General features: G+C 43.5%; 3 protein-coding genes across 3 annotated transcripts; 1 reads left to right on the top strand and 2 right to left on the bottom strand.

Moving 5' to 3' along the window:
* Nucleotides 1-2,626: 2,626 nt before the first annotated feature.
* ABOM_003218 (uncharacterized protein) lies at nucleotides 2,627-3,340 on the bottom strand (the record flags this gene model as incomplete). Its single annotated transcript, XM_022530348.1, has 2 exons — nucleotides 2,627-3,085; nucleotides 3,143-3,340. 2 exons carry the CDS (start codon nucleotides 3,338-3,340, stop codon nucleotides 2,627-2,629), a joined length of 657 nt encoding a protein of 218 aa, XP_022391599.1.
* Nucleotides 3,341-7,740: 4,400 nt separating this feature from the next.
* On the top strand, nucleotides 7,741-8,316 carry ABOM_003217 (uncharacterized protein; the record flags this gene model as incomplete). Its single annotated transcript, XM_022530347.1, has 1 exon — nucleotides 7,741-8,316. The coding sequence occupies one exon, from the start codon at nucleotides 7,741-7,743 to the stop codon at nucleotides 8,314-8,316; it is 576 nt and encodes a 191-aa protein (XP_022391486.1).
* A 4,889-nt stretch (nucleotides 8,317-13,205) lies between these two features.
* Nucleotides 13,206-15,410, bottom strand: ABOM_003216 (uncharacterized protein; the record flags this gene model as incomplete). Its single annotated transcript, XM_022530346.1, has 2 exons — nucleotides 13,206-13,472; nucleotides 13,536-15,410. 2 exons carry the CDS (start codon nucleotides 15,408-15,410, stop codon nucleotides 13,206-13,208), a joined length of 2,142 nt encoding a protein of 713 aa, XP_022391487.1.
* Between the last annotated feature and the right edge of the window lie 2,699 nt (nucleotides 15,411-18,109).

Genomic DNA, 18,109 nt, shown 5'->3' with positions numbered 1-18,109 from the left:
TCTCAAGAGCGAGACATTGAACAAATATTCGTACATAGACCACGAGTAGACGAGTTATTATCCGAAGTCTATATATACCTTCTGTTCCAGCCTGACCAACAGCACGCGTCCGAAAAAAAAAAATGATATTAGTTCCACTTTGATTGGCCCCACTAGATTTGGCAGCCGATATGCTAGAAATCTGTGGTCCTAATTATCAGTTCTATAGTCAACTTCGATGAACAAGTCTCCGTGATCATTGAAGACGGGGTTCTTGTAAAGAAGCTTGCCTATGCCAGGAACCACAAAGCGAGCTGCACTGTTAAGATCGGCCTGTAGTTGCTTCTCTGCATCGTGCAAGGGAAGGTCCGCCAAGTGGTCTTTGAGCTCACTGATTACCTTCTCCTGCCTTTTTCGTACCTCGCCCTCAGTGATATCTATATCATTCCCCGTGTAGTATATTTTGTCGGAGCTAACCTTGAAGGTATCGTCGTCCAGGTTGAGTGAGATCTGAAGGCCGCCCTCCTCTAGTCCGTAGATATACTTCTCTACAACTCTCAAGATATGGTAACATGCGTCGAAACGGGAAGGAATAAAAAGACAAAAGAAACAATAGATATAATCCAATATCAAGGTATACAATGTCTTATACTACACACCAAAAGCTTTATGATTAATCCAACAATCGACTTGGTCCATGTCTGCGTCAGAGTCTGATATTGGAAGTCCACAACTCTGTAGGCAGTCTTGTTAATGGCTGCTGTATACCAAGTTGGTGTATATTGATAGGCTGATAGAAGTCCCCAGATATTATTGGTAGAAATCCTAGAGTATACCAGTCATCTGATTATACACTATACGATAGGGTGAGGCCCGATGAATGCTCGGTGGTACTTTCCCTTGCGTCTGTACTTATACAGTCCTATTCTCTTTCCATGTCTTCTTCCGATATTTTAAAATCGATGAATCTATTGGTGTCGTCTCGAAAATCTTGCGCTACTTGGTTTGTGTAGAGGGTATTTCTTTCAGCAATATGCTGAATACGTTTTCTTGCCTTATCAAAGCTTCGAGGTCCGATCGAATAATCGGTCATGGTAGCACTGACAAAATCAAGTCTTGATTAATCTTATTACAGTAGAGTAGCACTGTGCAGAAGCTTGAATTGATCCATACAAACCGTGGTTCTATATCTACCAACATCACTTCGAACACTCGGGCTCATGAAAAAAGAATAATAGACCAAAGGTGATACAAGTGAAATAATATATACTTCAGTAGATGGCAGTTGAATGAGGATGAAGGGGATTTTGGGTCAAAAGCGGGCTTATATTTCATTCCATAGAGGCTACTGTCACAGAATTGATAACAATTATACAAGGTGACTGTACAGTATATCCTGTCCCAGATATATAGATATTCCGGTGGCTAAACAGTATCTTTAATATCTATATCAGTTATCTTTCGAATAATATACAGCAGTCTCTTCTCTAAGAATTGATTATTATATATAGAGAATTTTAGAGATTCTTAACTATAAATTAATACTGTAGTTAGTAGTAGAAAAATCAAGAATTAGTTTTTATTAATAGACTATCTACTGTTATTTTGTCTCTATATTCTTATCTAGTTGACAGATCTTCTATCCTGATTAGTAGATAACTCTGACATTTTTAGATCTATGTAAAGATCTAGAAAAAGTCTAGAAAATCTAGATTTTTAGATTATATAGTATCAGGAAAAATCTGCACAGATTTTGCTAATTCAGAACAGATTTTAGTTCTAGAATCCGTTTCTAGAAGCAGGTTCTAGATTAAGAACCTGACCTGTTCCTTGGCGAGTTTTGGGTCAAGTATCTTAACCTGTGATTTAGGTATAGGTTTTGATCTTGAATCTATGGGTTTGTGATGAGTATATCTGGGTTGATAAATAGAATAAATATAAAAAATCTCGTGCTCTGTATATTTTATATAGATTTAGACTATATTTTTTTATATTAGATTTATATATTAGTGCTCTAATAAGAAAGCTAGTGTAACGGCTGGAAGCTATATAGATAAGACCAGGGCGTTCTGAATCGAATTTTCAGAATTATATGCTCTTTTGGTCTTGTGGAATATCGGGCCATGGTGATATCTCTTACACGTAGTTAGCAACTCGGGCGAAAACCTTTACATAACATTTGCTGAGTTACCAGTGTCTTGATTTCAGTAGTAGGGCTTGCTAGGATAGGTGGAAGGCGGAAACGAGCAAAGCTCCGGCGGCAGGTGTCTATCTTTGTTCTGACCGAATGGTTTCACTTTAGATAATGGTGAAAGAAAATTCTTGTAATACAAATAGAGTGAAGCGTAGTAATGTTGTCATATTTGACAATCCTACTCGCTTAGCTTTTATATCTTGGCAATATTTTTAAATAAATCTATATAATCTACTAAGCTTATATCGGAGATGTTTACAGTACACTATTCAGGATAGAATGCCTGTTAGCTAAGTAAGGACATAGAGACATAGAGTGGGATAACCTAATCGATCTTAGATATTGCGCCAGTCTACCAGTTATGTTATTTAGATTCAATTCAGTTTTATAAGTTGTAAGAATTCACAGTCGTCCAAAGGTACATACGCTTTTTAGGCAGTATAATTCTCAGCCTCAACCCTCTGTAGATATATTTGGCGTGCCTGAGGCGATTAACCAAGCATTCTCGCCAATGTCCAAAGGGGATATCTGGACATCATTCAGTTGTATTGTAAGAGGCGGATCATCCTCCTTCAGCCACGGAAGTTGCGGAGTTGGCAATGCTGGCACTGAAAACTGCCAATCACTAAGTAGCTCGAAGATAAAATTTGAGGCATGTTTATAGAGGGTGCATTGAACCTCAGCAATCATGTCTAATAAGCCACTCAACCAGTCCGGCATGCCATCAATGCGCACTCCGAGGACAAGATCATTTACGTTGCGTACTCCCACAGACAGCTTTTCATCCTCGATGGTAGCACTGATCGTAATGTCGGCCTCACCATCAAAACAGAATTTTACTGTGATATCCGGTAAATCCCATGGCATACGCAGGGTTGCGTGGGTGACATAAGAAATAGCCATACGCGCGGCCTATCAAGTCCTTGTAAGAATGCCAAAGCTTTTGTGAAATAGTATTCTTCAACTTACCACATTGCCCAAACCACTATCCATGAATCTTACCTGTGAAACAGGTCCAAGTTTAGTACGGCCATTAGATTCACAATTTAAGAATTTGAAAGCATCCTCAGGTTCAGTCTCGGAGATCTCTTGGGCTACTAGATTTGCTGCTGCAGTCAGGAGAGCTGCATTGACGCCAATAAATGCACCACCTGGCCAGTTACCCATTGGCAGCGAAGCTCGTGGAGTTGTCTTGCCAGTAGAAGAAGATACAATTAGCTGGTGGTTCTGGCTTGAAATGTCTATCTAAATATTAGTAGTATACCTTCAACCGCTTGATTATGCTAACGCAACGCGACAACTTACGGGTCACACAAAGATTCAACTTTTTGAGGATTGGAACGGACGGGATGGGGAAGGGTCTTAATATTTCCTAGAGCTTTAAGATCATTTCAAATTCATGAACTTGATGCAGGATGAAACCAACCTTGTTTATATAATCAATCAGAACAGGTACCACGACACCATTTGTGATGGAATCATCTTCACAGCCAGTGGTTATTAATTTGCCATTATGGATTACCACAATGAGTGATGGCGTTGTTTGGCTTGCATGCACCTTTAAGGATGCTATAAGATTAAGCGCACATGGCCAACTTCTGGAAGTGGGGATCTGAGACTTTGGTTGATTTGGCTGACCATGAACGAACGATAGCGTGCATCTTAGTATTCGAAGATTGAATTCAATTTTGGAACCTTCAACATGCGGCGATTGCAGAGCAGGATCTCTTTCGTGCAATGGGATACTTGTGCCATTGGGCTCCCCGGAGTGTGTCTCTCTTCGATATAGCTCAGCATCTGATGAGCATCTCTTATTGTATATTGAAAATATTAGCAACATTCATTCGTATATAGATAGATAATACAGACCTCATGGATGTTTACTATAGGTGGCTCGTAAATGGTCAGTGAGACCTTTGCGGACGTGAAAGGTGTTTCAACGGGCCCAATTGTATGAAAACGTGGGAATAGTGGAAAGAGCTCCTTAATAATATAGTTCAGGTCTTCTTCAGTAACCCCGATCACCGCGTTTTCTCTGGCCATTATTCTAAGTAATCTCAGGTGTAGAGGATAGATACTCGGCCTTGAGGGTTGCAAGGCGCTGGAGCTGAATGGAACAGGGTTCTGACAGGTGAGGAGTTTAATTAATACATAAACTCAATAAAAACGTAATATAGATGTAGCGCCAGAATGAGGATGGAGTAGATGGAATATAAGTTACAGATACTGCATAACCTAGGGACTAAGCATGATTAGGCGTTCATCACAATCCTCACTGAGGAGATGACACCTTTTATATATATAATTTCTTGGCAAGTCCAGAAAAAAAAGTGCAAGTTGTATTGCACGACTACTTAGCTAGGTGGCAATTACCCATAACTCATTGATTCACTAGGCCACTGCTGTGGTTTATCATTCTCATTTACATACCAACTAAACTTGACAACATATTAATTAGTATTTAAATTCGTTCCGTGTGATCTATGATCACACCCGGGCCCCATGACGACGATTAATCAAATCTTGCAGAACCCGATATGATCTTAATCAATACAATGAACGTTCAACCCATCGAGCAATCTGAGATGTGGGATGGCTAACAACCTAGCATAGCACCTAGGTCACACAATAGCTTGGTCTCATAGTCTACTTTCGTAGATACCTTACCTCGTAACAGCGCCGATCCCATGAAACAATATAAACCTGGTACTGATGGGTGTAGGGTTGGCAAGTGGGGTGGCGTGACTGGACAAACCGGGACCTTGTGGTGGCAAGACAATCACCACATCGTATGGATGTCAGTCACGCTTCTCTCGGACTTTTATGAATTAATTCTTTGAAACTTTAAGGTTATTACTAAGGAGACGTAATATTAAGGTTTAGTTTGGGTTCGGTTGTCTTGCCTAACAACTGTTGTAAATCGGTGTGGTGTGTCCTTGAGAAAGGACGTGGTGTCTGTTCGCCTAGTTGGAGCTGGTCAAGATGTTTCTGAATGGGCCAGTGAAGTCATGCATGCCTATAAGCCCTCTACCAAACCCTGAGAATTTGGCTTATCTTTGAGACGAATTAGAAAGAGACTACCTATCCTGCATAGTAGACCCACTGTTACACGAGCACCGACAACAAGATCACTGTTCAAGGTCTTTGACCAGCAGCCGACCTAGACTAGTCCACTGGTGTCATCGGCGTTCTGGCCTTGTGGGACTCGAAATAGGTTTACAGAAGGATAGGTGAATTCGTCAGTCAAACTTTACACTTCGTAGGTAACGTCAGTTTGCAAGAGAAGTGTTGCCTGATACCAGAGGTGAAAATGACTCGTCAACCATAGAAAGTCCCATGAGATTTGTTTGGCGCCTCTGAGAACCTTTCTCACCAGCCGGCCCGTCACTTCCTTGGGCTACAAGCACTTGACTCGATCTGCTAGAATTTTAATGGTATCTTATCATGTTTATCAGTACTTATATATTTGGAATGATGGAACATTGGATACTTTGCTACTCCGGTGTTCCCTCCACGTCTAGGCAAGATTGCTATCCAAAGGTTCTTAGTTGAATATCCACATAGGGGCTTACCGGTACTAAGCCATCCCTATGGTCTTAAGGAAGAGAACACAAGAGACCTAAAGGAAATTATATCAACCAATAAGAGTAGCTGCTGGAGGCGTATCTATCTATCTATCTATCTATCTATATATATATATATATATATACTAGGTGTACCCAAGGAGGAACAGGAGTACACCAAAAACTTCCTTAGATCGAACTACCTGTGCCTTGTTGTATGTTTTTCGCCCCTTCCTCTCACTGCTTCGCTCCCCGTGCACTGAATAATTCAGATATAGACCTATGGATACCACACGTCGATCCTGTGCAGGCAAGTCTCAGCTGAGCACGCAATTACAACGTGCTAACCAATAGGGAGCGCACCTTTCGCCCAAGATTGGTGCAACGGTTGACCCGGAAAATGCTACAGTATTGCGGATAGCGTCATACTGCGGTAGATATAGCAATGTTAAACAACTGCTGGATTGCAGGGTGGACGCCAACATAAAAGGAGGGTTGTACTGCACAGCACTGGAGGCAGCCTCTCTTAAGGGCTACAGTCAGATAGTCCAACTTCTTCTTGAGGCTGGTGCAGAAGTGAACCTACAGGGTGGAGAATACCACACAGCACTACAAGCAGCGTCTTACAAAGGATATGATAAGATAGTCCAGCAGCTGATTCAAGCTGGTGCGGATGTGAACTTACCGGGTGGGAAATATGGCACAGCGCTCCAGGCAGCGTCTTCCAGAGGATATGATAAGATAGTCCAGCAGCTGCTCCAAGCTGGTGCGGATGATAAATTGTTAAGTCTGGAGGCCAGAAAACTAAAAGTTTTGCTTTGTTTCTTCTTCTGTTTTGCCATTACTTTGCTGCCTTTACGGCGATCGGTATTTAATCTGTCCTTCATGTCGTTGGTCTTTATTTGTGGCCTTCTTTCACTCTTACTTTACATTAGCTTTATCCTTACTGCTTAGGGATTGCCAACAGTAAGTCTTCAGCACACCCTCTTGCAATGTTCATAGGCTACGTAAAACAGGTAGAGATAGGGTAGCCTGACATGAAGACACATTCGTATATGTGAATAGGGCTTGGTCCACTCTCATGAAGGGAAAATGAATGTGTATGCACATCTTCAGAAGAAATACTACCGTGTACTGAAAGTTATATGGAACAGTGCCTTTGCGATCCACAGCCTACAATTGATGTACGTTAGAGCCTGTGGCCTTGTTCTAACATCGATTTATTTCGATGATATTACTCTTTCTTGGTGCTCAGATTGGTGACATTGACACCTACAGAGGACTTTTGATTAAACGATGGGAAATAGTTGAATGCGATTTTGTAGGCAATACTGAAGGCACGCAAATCAACAGTTGATTATGTAGCCATCTGCTTATGGAAGATTGAGAAGGCTAGTGTAAATCACTCTACTGTCTTAATTATCCATGAACCACATGCATACGTTACTTCTATAATACATTATTACTATCTGCCACATTGGTTGTGCGCAGCCTTGAGAAACCCGAAATCTCGTATGACCTCAAACCCACAATGCTCGACATTCCTGATCTATAGACTTGTCGTTACCACGGGCTATATCCGGTCTAGAATTGTCCAGAACTTTAGTGGCTCGGCACCTCTTAAACTGTCAAAATTATTTCCAGGGCCTTTGGGAGACAGACCTTCCACCTGGTCATCCATAATTAGCGATCAGCGGAGAGTTTGGCAGTGGGCAGGTGGCCACAACCAGCCATAAACGATCATTGCCACTTTTTAAACGGCCTCCATGAGTCGTTAGGGCCAGTCGCTCTTTGGAATGGGTTAAGAGAGTTTTTCTTCTATCAGCCTGCCTTGGGGGCTTTTAGTCGATATTTGTTGGTTCAGTTACAGCTGTTTTAGCCAGGTTCTTACCACCGTGGGATCCGCCTGACGTGACATACATATATAGCTGATGGCGTCCCTCGAGATAGTTTTATACTCAGAGCTATTTAACAACCAAATCAAAACTTATCTTTCAAATTGCCATGGATAACTTTACTCCAACATTCGGCTACGACCGCTTCATCGTGTACAAAACATGGTCGTATGACGTTAGTATCATCTACCAGATGACAACGTGGACCGACATTACTGCGTATGGACTATCTTGGTTCTCGCCGACAAAGCTCAATGTTTTGTTCCTTAAGGTCCAACTGCCGACTTTTCAAGAAGCTTATGACAGACTCTCAACATCTGGCGTCGAGCTTGATCCGGATATCCGCAGTGGATTGAACCATGATATGGAAACTATGATATCGCAGAAGGTTTTTCTGTGGAAGGCTGTATCAGGAGAGTCAATAAAATCTTTCTGCAGGGCCAATTCTAGGGATATCATTGTTGGTCCGCCAGAGGTGGTTGGACATTTGCGAGTATTCACCATTGTCTGGGCACCCCAGAGCAACGATCGCCCAAAGTTGGAAGGTATGCGTGCCTTCATTCAGGAAAACTTTGCCTGGCAATTATGGGAAAGCAAGGTAGAGTCTGTTATCCGGAAACCCATTCAATGGTTTGGGCGTACAGCTGCAAGAATATTTCTGTGGGATTCGATTCATCCATCATAGGAGAAATTCTACCAACGTAGGACTTTCATCTTGAGGGAGGTTTTTCAGCACCTATCCTTTCAACCTTACCAGAATTAGACTAAAGATATCTTTCACAGCAGGAGTATCGAGTATCGAAGCCTTGTGGATAATATTGACCACTTTAGTGGATCTTCAACACTGTTCACCAATCTCGCCTCCCTTTTAAGCTTTTCTTGGCATGAACAACACAACAAAGGTTTATCTGGTATACTGTGCTTGGTGAATGTTTCATAATGATTTCTCGATAGTAGTTACCCTATTAAATTAGTCAAGGGTTGAACAGAAGACCAAACGTCAAGTATTCGCCAGCCACAGGTAATTTTCCAGATCCCTGCAGCATTGGTGGGGCTAAGATATCATTTATTGATAGGACTGGAGTATAAGCTTCCTGGATGAAGTAGAACATATCGAACTGGAGCTTCTTTTTTTTGGCCTGAAGATAAGATCTGGACTGCTAGAGGCATATGGTGCAGCAAACATAACCTCTATGAGTACAACTCGAGTCTAGGATAGCGTCGTGAGTGCGTCTGGAATACAGACTATGGGAAATTAATATTGTCATATTCAGTACAGTGCTTGTTTCGTTGCTTTCTGTACAGCCCATACGGGCTGTTAGCAAGCCCACCCAGTCCCATTAGGTTCTTTTATTTCCTCTTGCTGCCCAATTTAAAGAATCGCACGGGGGCCTGCCATCATCTACGAATATCACTACTTGTGAGGTCCCACGTTTTGGGCCTAATCGGGAAGGACCTTTTGTTTCTCACCATGTGGAATTCACTTCAATGGCGCACGGATATACCGTACCTCCGCTGAGTGTTTTAGTAGTGTAATTTTCCACATATTGCCCGAAACAAAATCATCGTATCTAAGGGGCTTATAAACCTGGTATTGATGATATGCTGTATGACATAGATGCACAATAGAAATAATGAAAGGTGGGGATCTGATATTGTGCTGTTTCTGTCAAATCGCTCTTGGACCAGGATTGATATTGTGCAATGTATACAATTAACAGCAAAAACGGTCCGTTATCGAGCAAGACAATATAAAAAAAAAATTTGCTACGGTAGGTTGCAAAAGTGTAAATCAAAACATAACTATGTGAGCGCGCGCGCGATGCTGCGAGGAGGTTAAGTCAGGACCTTGTCAAGACTGTATACAAAGATGTAGTGGCCTCCTGTCACTAGAGGCGGCCGGCAAGCTTCTACCTCTTCTGGCCTACTACTACTTGCAAGCACAAAAGTATGTAGTAAATATGGTCTTAACATAACAGAAAAAGCCCTAGCATATTGCAATAACTATTACATGATAAGTAAAGACGGCTTGACTTTTTAAGTCCTTCAGGTTTGTGTTGGTGGTGGTGTTATACGTTGTGTACATGAGGGTTCTGGTTTCGGCTATGGAGGGTGGTAGGTCGAACGATCAACCTCAACGGCCGGAGCAGTGCTTGTTGCAGGCCTATATACAGTAGTATCGTCACGTTGTATTAATGGCTTTCCCCAGTTATCAGTACCCTGCTCTGACGCCCCAAAGTGAACTTGATCGCACTTGTGTAGTTCAGAATCAACCACTCCACAAGTCTCGGACCCCGCCGGAATTGAGGGACTGGAAGAAGCATCTGTCCACTGAGCTCTCCCAGTCTCTAGACTGCTGTTTTGATCATGCAGCGTGTTTGGATCAATACTCCTATATCCGGGCTCGTACATGGTAGCATTACTATCATCATTTGGTGTAGAATCATGATAGACTTCAGACTGTCCTTCCAAGGCTATGAGATACACAGGGCCGCAATCAGCCAAGATGATAGAGCAATATAGAACCCTTGTCTGAGTGATCAAGCAGGATTGGACTTACTCTCGCGTGAATTGACGGCAGAATAAGCATCATTATTGAAATCTCCATCAGATGCGCCAACGAAGCATTGGGCATCTGAAGGATATTCTTCATCTTCGTCCGGGTCTGCAAATAAACTCCAGACCAAACTATTCAAGAGTTCTAACATGTTTAGAAGTATGATAGCATACGTAATACAAAACGAATCACTGGACTTCTGAAGCACCCATGCGTGTCAGAGGTAATAGTGGCTCTAACAATATTAGTTACTTTGGGAAAGGAAGTATACACGTATTTAACCCTTGCCTTGAAACCCACTGGGACACGGAAAAGAAACTTGAGCACTGTAGAATTTGTTTCTGTATTTGCAGTGCACAGCCTCCACAAGTCTTGGTGCACCCTCAGAGCACCCTCACTTCTAGTCAGGCCGCGGCCAGACGCCACGAAGTATAATATTAGGGTTTGGAATAAGGTTGTAACTATAGCCATGCCACCTTAACATGACGGCCAAATAAATATGATATTTAAATTTAGAGGCACCGTCATAGTCCGTAGCCATGCTCAGGTTTAAACCTCACCAGGTCTATCAATATTGTGTTTATTTCCCGCCCACGGGTATGGTCCCAGTATCTAGGGGTAACCGACCTCATCAGGTATACCTTCTCTAATTATGTTTTATGATCTACTAATTCAGCATGATAGAATTGCCAACGCACGTAATTCCCCAGCAAGCGAGTCATCGTTTTCCCCAAGTGTCAAGCTACTCGAGCAGTTCAAACAACCACCATTCCCGTGATGCTACCAAACAGGTCCCAAGTAGATAAGGTTTTAATGGAAGCAAGTGGGTAGAGTCTAACTTAAAGTACAAGCCTATCGAAATAGTGAAAGGCGAAATATTCGCCGAGCAGCGGCTGTTTGTAAAGTACACGGTACCACTCTCAAGGCTCGTGTTAAGAAAGGAAAGCTTCGAATGAGATGATGAGCTATGAGTAGGTATGGGCTTACCCCATTATGGGATGGGCCTGTCAAGGTCTAGTCAATATCTCAGCCAAACATCAAATGGACTGGGATAGTAGGATAACAAAGGATTGACAAACTTTATCGTAGTCTAGCTTTAGATAAGGGCTTGGGTGATCGGCTGACTTCTCCGCCCTTATAATTGGTTCGAGAGGCGCTACAGTGGCGAACCTTTTTAAAGTTGATCTGAACTATACAGACATCATTACTAACTTGGGCTAACATACATCTGCTGGTTCAGACATCGTTTTGATATCGTAGCTGCGGTTTATATGGTGTGAACCTCACTGAAACGCCTCAAGCCTAAGGATAAATGGTATAAAAATAGATAGATACGGTGAGATTCAGCATTTCCTATTAAATTATATACTCTGACTTACTTCCAGCATCAATAAGATTGCGGCTCGGGCGCTGTCACTCTGAAACTTTGTTTTTCCCATGATAAGTAGAGTTAATAAATTCTAGACCGCTTGTTTCTTATGGCAAATTATATCTCTCTATAGTTACCATGGCTGAACCGTCGATAGGATCTAATAGAACGCTCGCTTTATTTCGAAGTGGGGTAAGTGTGCCTTGGTCGGTATTCTATGAGAATGGCACCGGCATCTAGTCTTCCAATTCGGCTCTAATGATATATAGAAGCGAAGATACTGGCATGGTTCTAATAGGCCCAACCTTGGCAACGGCAGCTGTTTGATTCCATCTACACTGGGTAACTTTGTGGGAATATGTTTTGTATCGTGATACCAAAAGCCTGGTACCCAACAGAAAGTAACAGCAAGACCTTATGGCAATACCCTTCAAAGGTTCTTGTTTTCTATTCATTAACGTGTCTATCATCTGTTGACCCCTGCAACTTCTCTGCACTGCCATCGTATAGCTATATGTGAGATGTTGACCTATTCCCCGTCCACTAAAATCCATCCGTCTATTCCACTCGAAGGACAGGCTATCTGTGGGGCTTTAGAACCCTAGAAAGAACGGGAAATGGAGAAGTAGATCCGGATTATCTGGCTTAGGGTGGAATTCTAAGTATTTAGAATAAAGTTATATGACGTGCACTACTCATTATAGTTCCAGAACACCCCAAACATTTGCTTTTAGTGAGTTTTACTGTCCAGCCTAGACCACTTGGGTGTTGCCACAAGATTCGGCAAACCATTAAACTATAATTTGGTATTGAACTTTTGCCGCTTGCCATTGATGTTGGAGTGTGAGCGTGGACATTAACCTTTTGGAAGGGGGGGGCAGAGGCGTATGCTTTAGGACTAAATCAGAGAGAGCGTGATCATCTCCTAGACTATGATCAGGCTTTTGACCGTTATGCATAACCCATGTTAAAGAACAATCTTATGTGTGGTTTAGTGATATGCTGCCGGAAATATGAAGTAGGTCATTCGTCTACAACCGTTTTTACGATTTGGACAATCGGGATAGTTACCATGGCCATTGTTTAGGAGTAAATGATTAGCATCCTCATGAACCATATTGGTCCGGGAGCTTAGTGGATACATAACAACACAGGGGACAGACAAAGGGAGCCGATAAGCTAAGTGACAGAAGCAGAGTAACACCTCAACATCAGATCAGGATACAGAACACGGAAGCACCAGAAAAAAATAGAACATGACAGAGTACGTGACACTTGGTACCATGAAGAAGAGATATCATCTGCATCAACAAAATTGAATTGGAGGTTATTCAGCTAATACCCTCAGGAAACCTGGTGGCGGAAAGGGCACTATCACAGGCTTGCCAGTTCGCGGTTCGGGTGCCCTGCTTGGCTCAGTATCTCCTGATCTGGAACTAGAAGTTAAGGTAGTTGCAGGGCGGTCTCCCCTTCGGCTAGGTGGTGGCTTTGGCACGGGTGATGGCCCAGGTTCTGATGCTCGTGGAGCTGGGGAGTTTCTGGGGTCCTTCCACTCTGGGATAGAATGCTGGTAGGCATGGATACACCACGTATTAGTAGAAGAACAGAAATAGGACTGTACAACACAGTAGATATGCTAGGATGACAACTAACTGACCATTCCCAGGTCATGTCCCCAATCATTTCCCCAACTGATATTCTGTATCGTCCGTACACAGTCGTCTAGACGCTTCTTTTCGTCTCTCAACATATCACGAGTTTTCTGCTCCTCTTCGCTCTCCTCGGCAATTTCCTTGATCTGTTCATCATTAAGGGTGGAGATGTGGGACTGGTCGAATATGTCTATTAGACCATATACAAGATGACGTTCAATAACCTGAACTATAATGTTACGAAGAAAGATGCCCAGCGCAATCTTATCCAGATTAGCTCTTGAATTCCGGCTAATAAGAGATTGGGGGGGGGAAGGACAACACACATTGTAATATACCCATGTTTTTGTCAGAATATCCTCGCACATCATGAAGGCTATCGTTACATCGGCATCGGCATCTGTCGGTCTGGCGCTGACTGCTCCTAAATTCCACAAAGTTCGGATGTACTCAGGGTCATGTGTCTGCATATATCTAGAGTGATCCGTGAAAATCTTTGTTACCTCTTCGTGAGCACTAGCGAGTCTCATATCCATTTGGTCATTCAACATCACCTTCCGTAAGGAATCCTGCATTCTGGTTGGCCATTTTTCCTGGATAACTAATTGCATAAATACGGAGCAAATCGAATAGACCCGCCGGACGTGATCCTCAACAAGGGGTTGCCAGTTAGAGGATAGCTTTTGGAAAAGGGGATACACTACAGTCGGATCGATGTCTCCGGGATTCTGTTGTCCTCGGTGCTGCTTCAGGAGTGGCTCCACATCTTCAATTATGAACTGTGCTCGTGTGACCTTTCTCGGAGGAGGTACCAGCTCGGGCTTTGCACTTCCATAATGGATCTTGGATGGCGTTTCAAGACGGTTGTCAACAACATCGTAGGCGCAACCCCAATCTCTGAGGGTTCGGTCAAATATTTCGTTCTGCTTGGCAATACAAGCACGTAGCATGTAAATAGAAATACCACTCTCAGCGTACAGCTTCTTGTCCGCGTTGAAGAATTCCTGGTCTATCATATACTGCCCGTGTACTCCCTGAGTGACTGTACCTTGGCATTGAACCCAGCACCTTCTGAGTTGCTCTCTCATCTCCAGAACTGTACTGGGACAGTCCCCAAGCTTTTTTAATTTCTTTGCACACTCATCCCGGGCCTGCTGCAGTTGCTTCAAGATAGATGGGAGCTCTTGCGCGATTGTTGAGAGGAGAATCTTTTGCAGTTTCTGAACGAGTGGGAATATTCCTAACCTTTCTTGACCTGCCTGGGCCCAGTCTGGATGTTTATTGAAAAAGGACTTCTCTCCTTCATTCCGCTCGTCCCAAGAAAGGTTCTTACCCTCTGGATTCTTCCTATTCTTTAACACGTACCAACCCAGTTTGAGATGATATCTATCGTTCTTTGCCAGTTGGATAAATTCCGATATACTGTGGCTGTCGCTGGGTATGTCTGGCTTTGTGATGACCCCAATGGTACGTGCACCCTGGGGATCTATCCTCTTGAGTTCTTTCAAGACGGTTTGGGTTTCATAGTCGGTGGCAGCATGGACAATTGCTAGTATGACGGTTCTAGGCACTCTCGTGAACCGCTCCGCCAGTTTCATCACCTGCTCTGCGTCAGAGTCTTCCCCCGACCGATCTTGTGCATTAATTTGAACATATCCGGGCAGATCGATGACGCTGAGGTTGGGCATTCGGGGACCGACAGCCTCGATACTCAAGATGTCCATGGCATAGTCTTTGATATTGTTCTGATCAGGCCAAATGAAATTTCTTGCTGATTCCACTATATCATGAAGATCCTCGATATTACAATCTCGCATGTGAAGAGAGAACCTTTGAAGTTGCTTCTTTTGTTCCGGTGGCCTCTTGTCATATGGAATAATGCTCGCTGCGACTTTTTCATTTGGTCCACGCCGGACACTAATCTGGATGGGGAACCGCGTGCATTTGCCCCCGCTCGCAGGGAATTTCAATGTGGTAATCGCCTCAAGGACGGAGCTCTTCCCTGACGACTGATCGCCAACCACCGCGATCTGTGGAAGGTCGATAGTGGTGGTCGTCCTGCGAGCTTTGTCGATTATATCTAGCAGCTCTTGCTGTCTGGCAGCGATCGGGAGAGAATCAAATGGGGATATGTTTGATACGAAGCTCTCCGTCGTGCCGTGGTTGCTTCGATGGGTATCATGATCAGCTTGCGCTTCCATCGTATACGACTTTTCATAAAAGTATTCTCTTCGCCGGATTGGTGCATTTGAAGATTAGGAGACGCAGGTGCCGACTACTCCTGGGTCCTTAGGTTCCTTTTTAACTACACCAGCTACGGACAGGGTCATAGTACGGATGCTAGAGCTCCCTATGGCATCGCGAGTCCTTCTCCCGGTACGATGTCGGGTGATGGGTATGTATCGTTCACGCCATCGCCCAGCCCCCCCGCCACCGAAGTGCGTGTAGCATGACTGAAGTTTATTACCATATGAAAAATGCAGGGGACCAATTAGAAACTGGACGTGCATACCATATTGCAGCCACCGAGTTGAAAGCCAGATCCAACATGTGCCGATGTGGAATTGTCTATATTGGCTTACCCTTCATCGCTCTGACTGCTTTTACAACCTCTACTACTACTGTGCGCGATGCATTGTTCATTTCTGCAATCAAACCGTATAGTTACAAACCCCCTGGATAGGCAATATGCGCTGATGGGTCTGGCAAGAATCGAGGAACAATGCCCGGGAGAAGGTCAAACAACGTGACAAGTATCTTCATGGCCGCCACAGAAAGCCATAAACGAACACCCTCTTTCACCGTACAGTCTAGATTGATCATTGCCAAGAATGTTTAAATGTTCTGCGTATATCGTAGCGTTTGGGACTGTCGATCTCTAGGCATCTCGGGTGTATATCCGCCAGAGCAAATGCATGTATAGATTACTCAATTAAAGTTCCTACCGAAAGAATGATCTTCGGTATCCCTTAGTAATAATCTAAGCCTAAAGCTAAAACGGTCTCCCGTTTCCGGAAATTCCGCTCTGCTGCTTCCTCTTCCGTAGCCTACGTGGCCTAGAATACTGAGCGTAGGTCTGCTGACTATCGGGTAGGTAGGCGGCTTCTTCTTCTTATATCATATGTATGATCCAGGCCGGATCCATAGCCAGCGATATTTTACGGTTGGCGGTTTCACAGCTAGGAATGATGGCCCGTCCCTTGGTAGTAAGAGATGGCTACTGATGTAAGGGAAGCTAAACGGGCCACTAATTTAATCTCGCACTTCGTGGTCCAAGGCAAAGTATCCCCGTTCAAAGATAATATAGTGATATCATGGCCAGCGGCATTTGTTTTGTGTGGGTACAATTTCGAATCAATGATGGTCGGTCGCTGCGCGCGTGAGGGGGCCTGGATCGTGCTTGGCACAGTACACTATTCTTCACGACAGGGAGGGAGCACAGATAATTCTATCGGGGATAAGTTCAATCTACCCTTCCCGTTGCTCTACACTTATACGGGGCATAAGGATCCTTCGCCTGAGATCGAAAGATTCCAAGCACCTTGAATTAAAAATGTCGAGTGGAGGCGAGAGCCAATATCCTTCCGGCAGTTCCTCTGGGCAGCAACGCTACGATCTGTATGCGCCTATTTTCGATCAGTATAAAATTGAAACATTTCGGCGTGCCAATATTTAATCACTTTCTCGATATACACTAACTTACATGATTTTAACAGGTCCAATATCCCACCGGATCTCTCGGACATAGCCTGGAAGCAAATGTATCCTGCTTATAGTAAGGATAGGTGGGCGACAGAGTCTTGAGTGCTGCTCTTCATGTTTTCTTACAGGATTGTTGATGTCTGTCCAGATGCACTAATCGATGGAGATGTAACAGAATCACATTTCCGAATGGAATAACGGAAAGGGAATGGATGCAGCTCTATCGGGACTACAGAAATACACAGGTAAGTGTAAATGTTCGAAGGCTTTAAGAGCTTCTCTGATTTGAAAGCAATCGCACACGTATACCAGAATGGTGGAAGTCGTGACGTTGATTCCATACCTACAGGACAGCATTAATACTAGCCGCGAACACTCTGAAGCCGAGCATGCATCAGGGGATCGGGGCACCACTTTCACATCTGATGATGAACAATCGCAAAACTCCAGGCCGACAGTTTCGCTCGAGCAACTCAGGAGCATTTCTGAACGCGCGTTTTGTCCGGTTTGCAGCATCACGGCCTACACAGATATACAAGAAACAGAACCATGCACGGAAATTGACACTTGGATATTGTATAGTATATGGGTAGGTATTTTCCTGTGGTCTTTATACCTCTCTTCCCGCAGTGTGTGGGCGTTTGTGCTCTTTATATTATCTATTTTCGGTGTTAAACGGTGTCTATTTGTATCACACAAAAATGTGGAGCATAGATGCGGGAATTGCCAGACACTGCTTGCTGTGTGGGAAAAGGGTGAATATATTGTACTTCAAGAGTTGCCAGGGTCTAGTGAGTCAGCAGAATAAAAGTTATTATCAGTGGGCGCCTGTTCCAAGCAGGGGAATTATTAGGACATGCTATACAACCAAGTATTGCTTATATATTATCTCAAGATATTCACGACTTTAGGCAGAGTAATTTTGAAGGGGATAATGTGTGTGTGTACTTAACAAGATAGCTACTAATTAAGCGGGCTTAATGCAGTTTTGTTACTCAACCCGCTGCCAACTCTATACAGAACTGAGCCAAGAGGGTGAACTTTGGTGAGGGCTATCTCTGTGATCCTTAGAACGTTAGTGAAATAAATAAATTAATAAATAAATAAAATTTCCCAGGCAAAAAAAAGATGTCTCAGCGTCATTCCATTGCCCTGGGTACCTCCAAATACACATTTTAGGTTCTTATGAGAGGCCTGG

This window comes from Aspergillus bombycis, assembly GCF_001792695.1.
Source record: "Aspergillus bombycis strain NRRL26010 chromosome Unknown contig00020, whole genome shotgun sequence".
Classification (NCBI taxonomy): Eukaryota; Fungi; Ascomycota; class Eurotiomycetes; order Eurotiales; family Aspergillaceae; genus Aspergillus; species Aspergillus bombycis.
The sequence above is the reverse complement of the archived record's forward strand: the minus strand, read 5'-3'. Positions and strand labels throughout refer to the sequence as shown.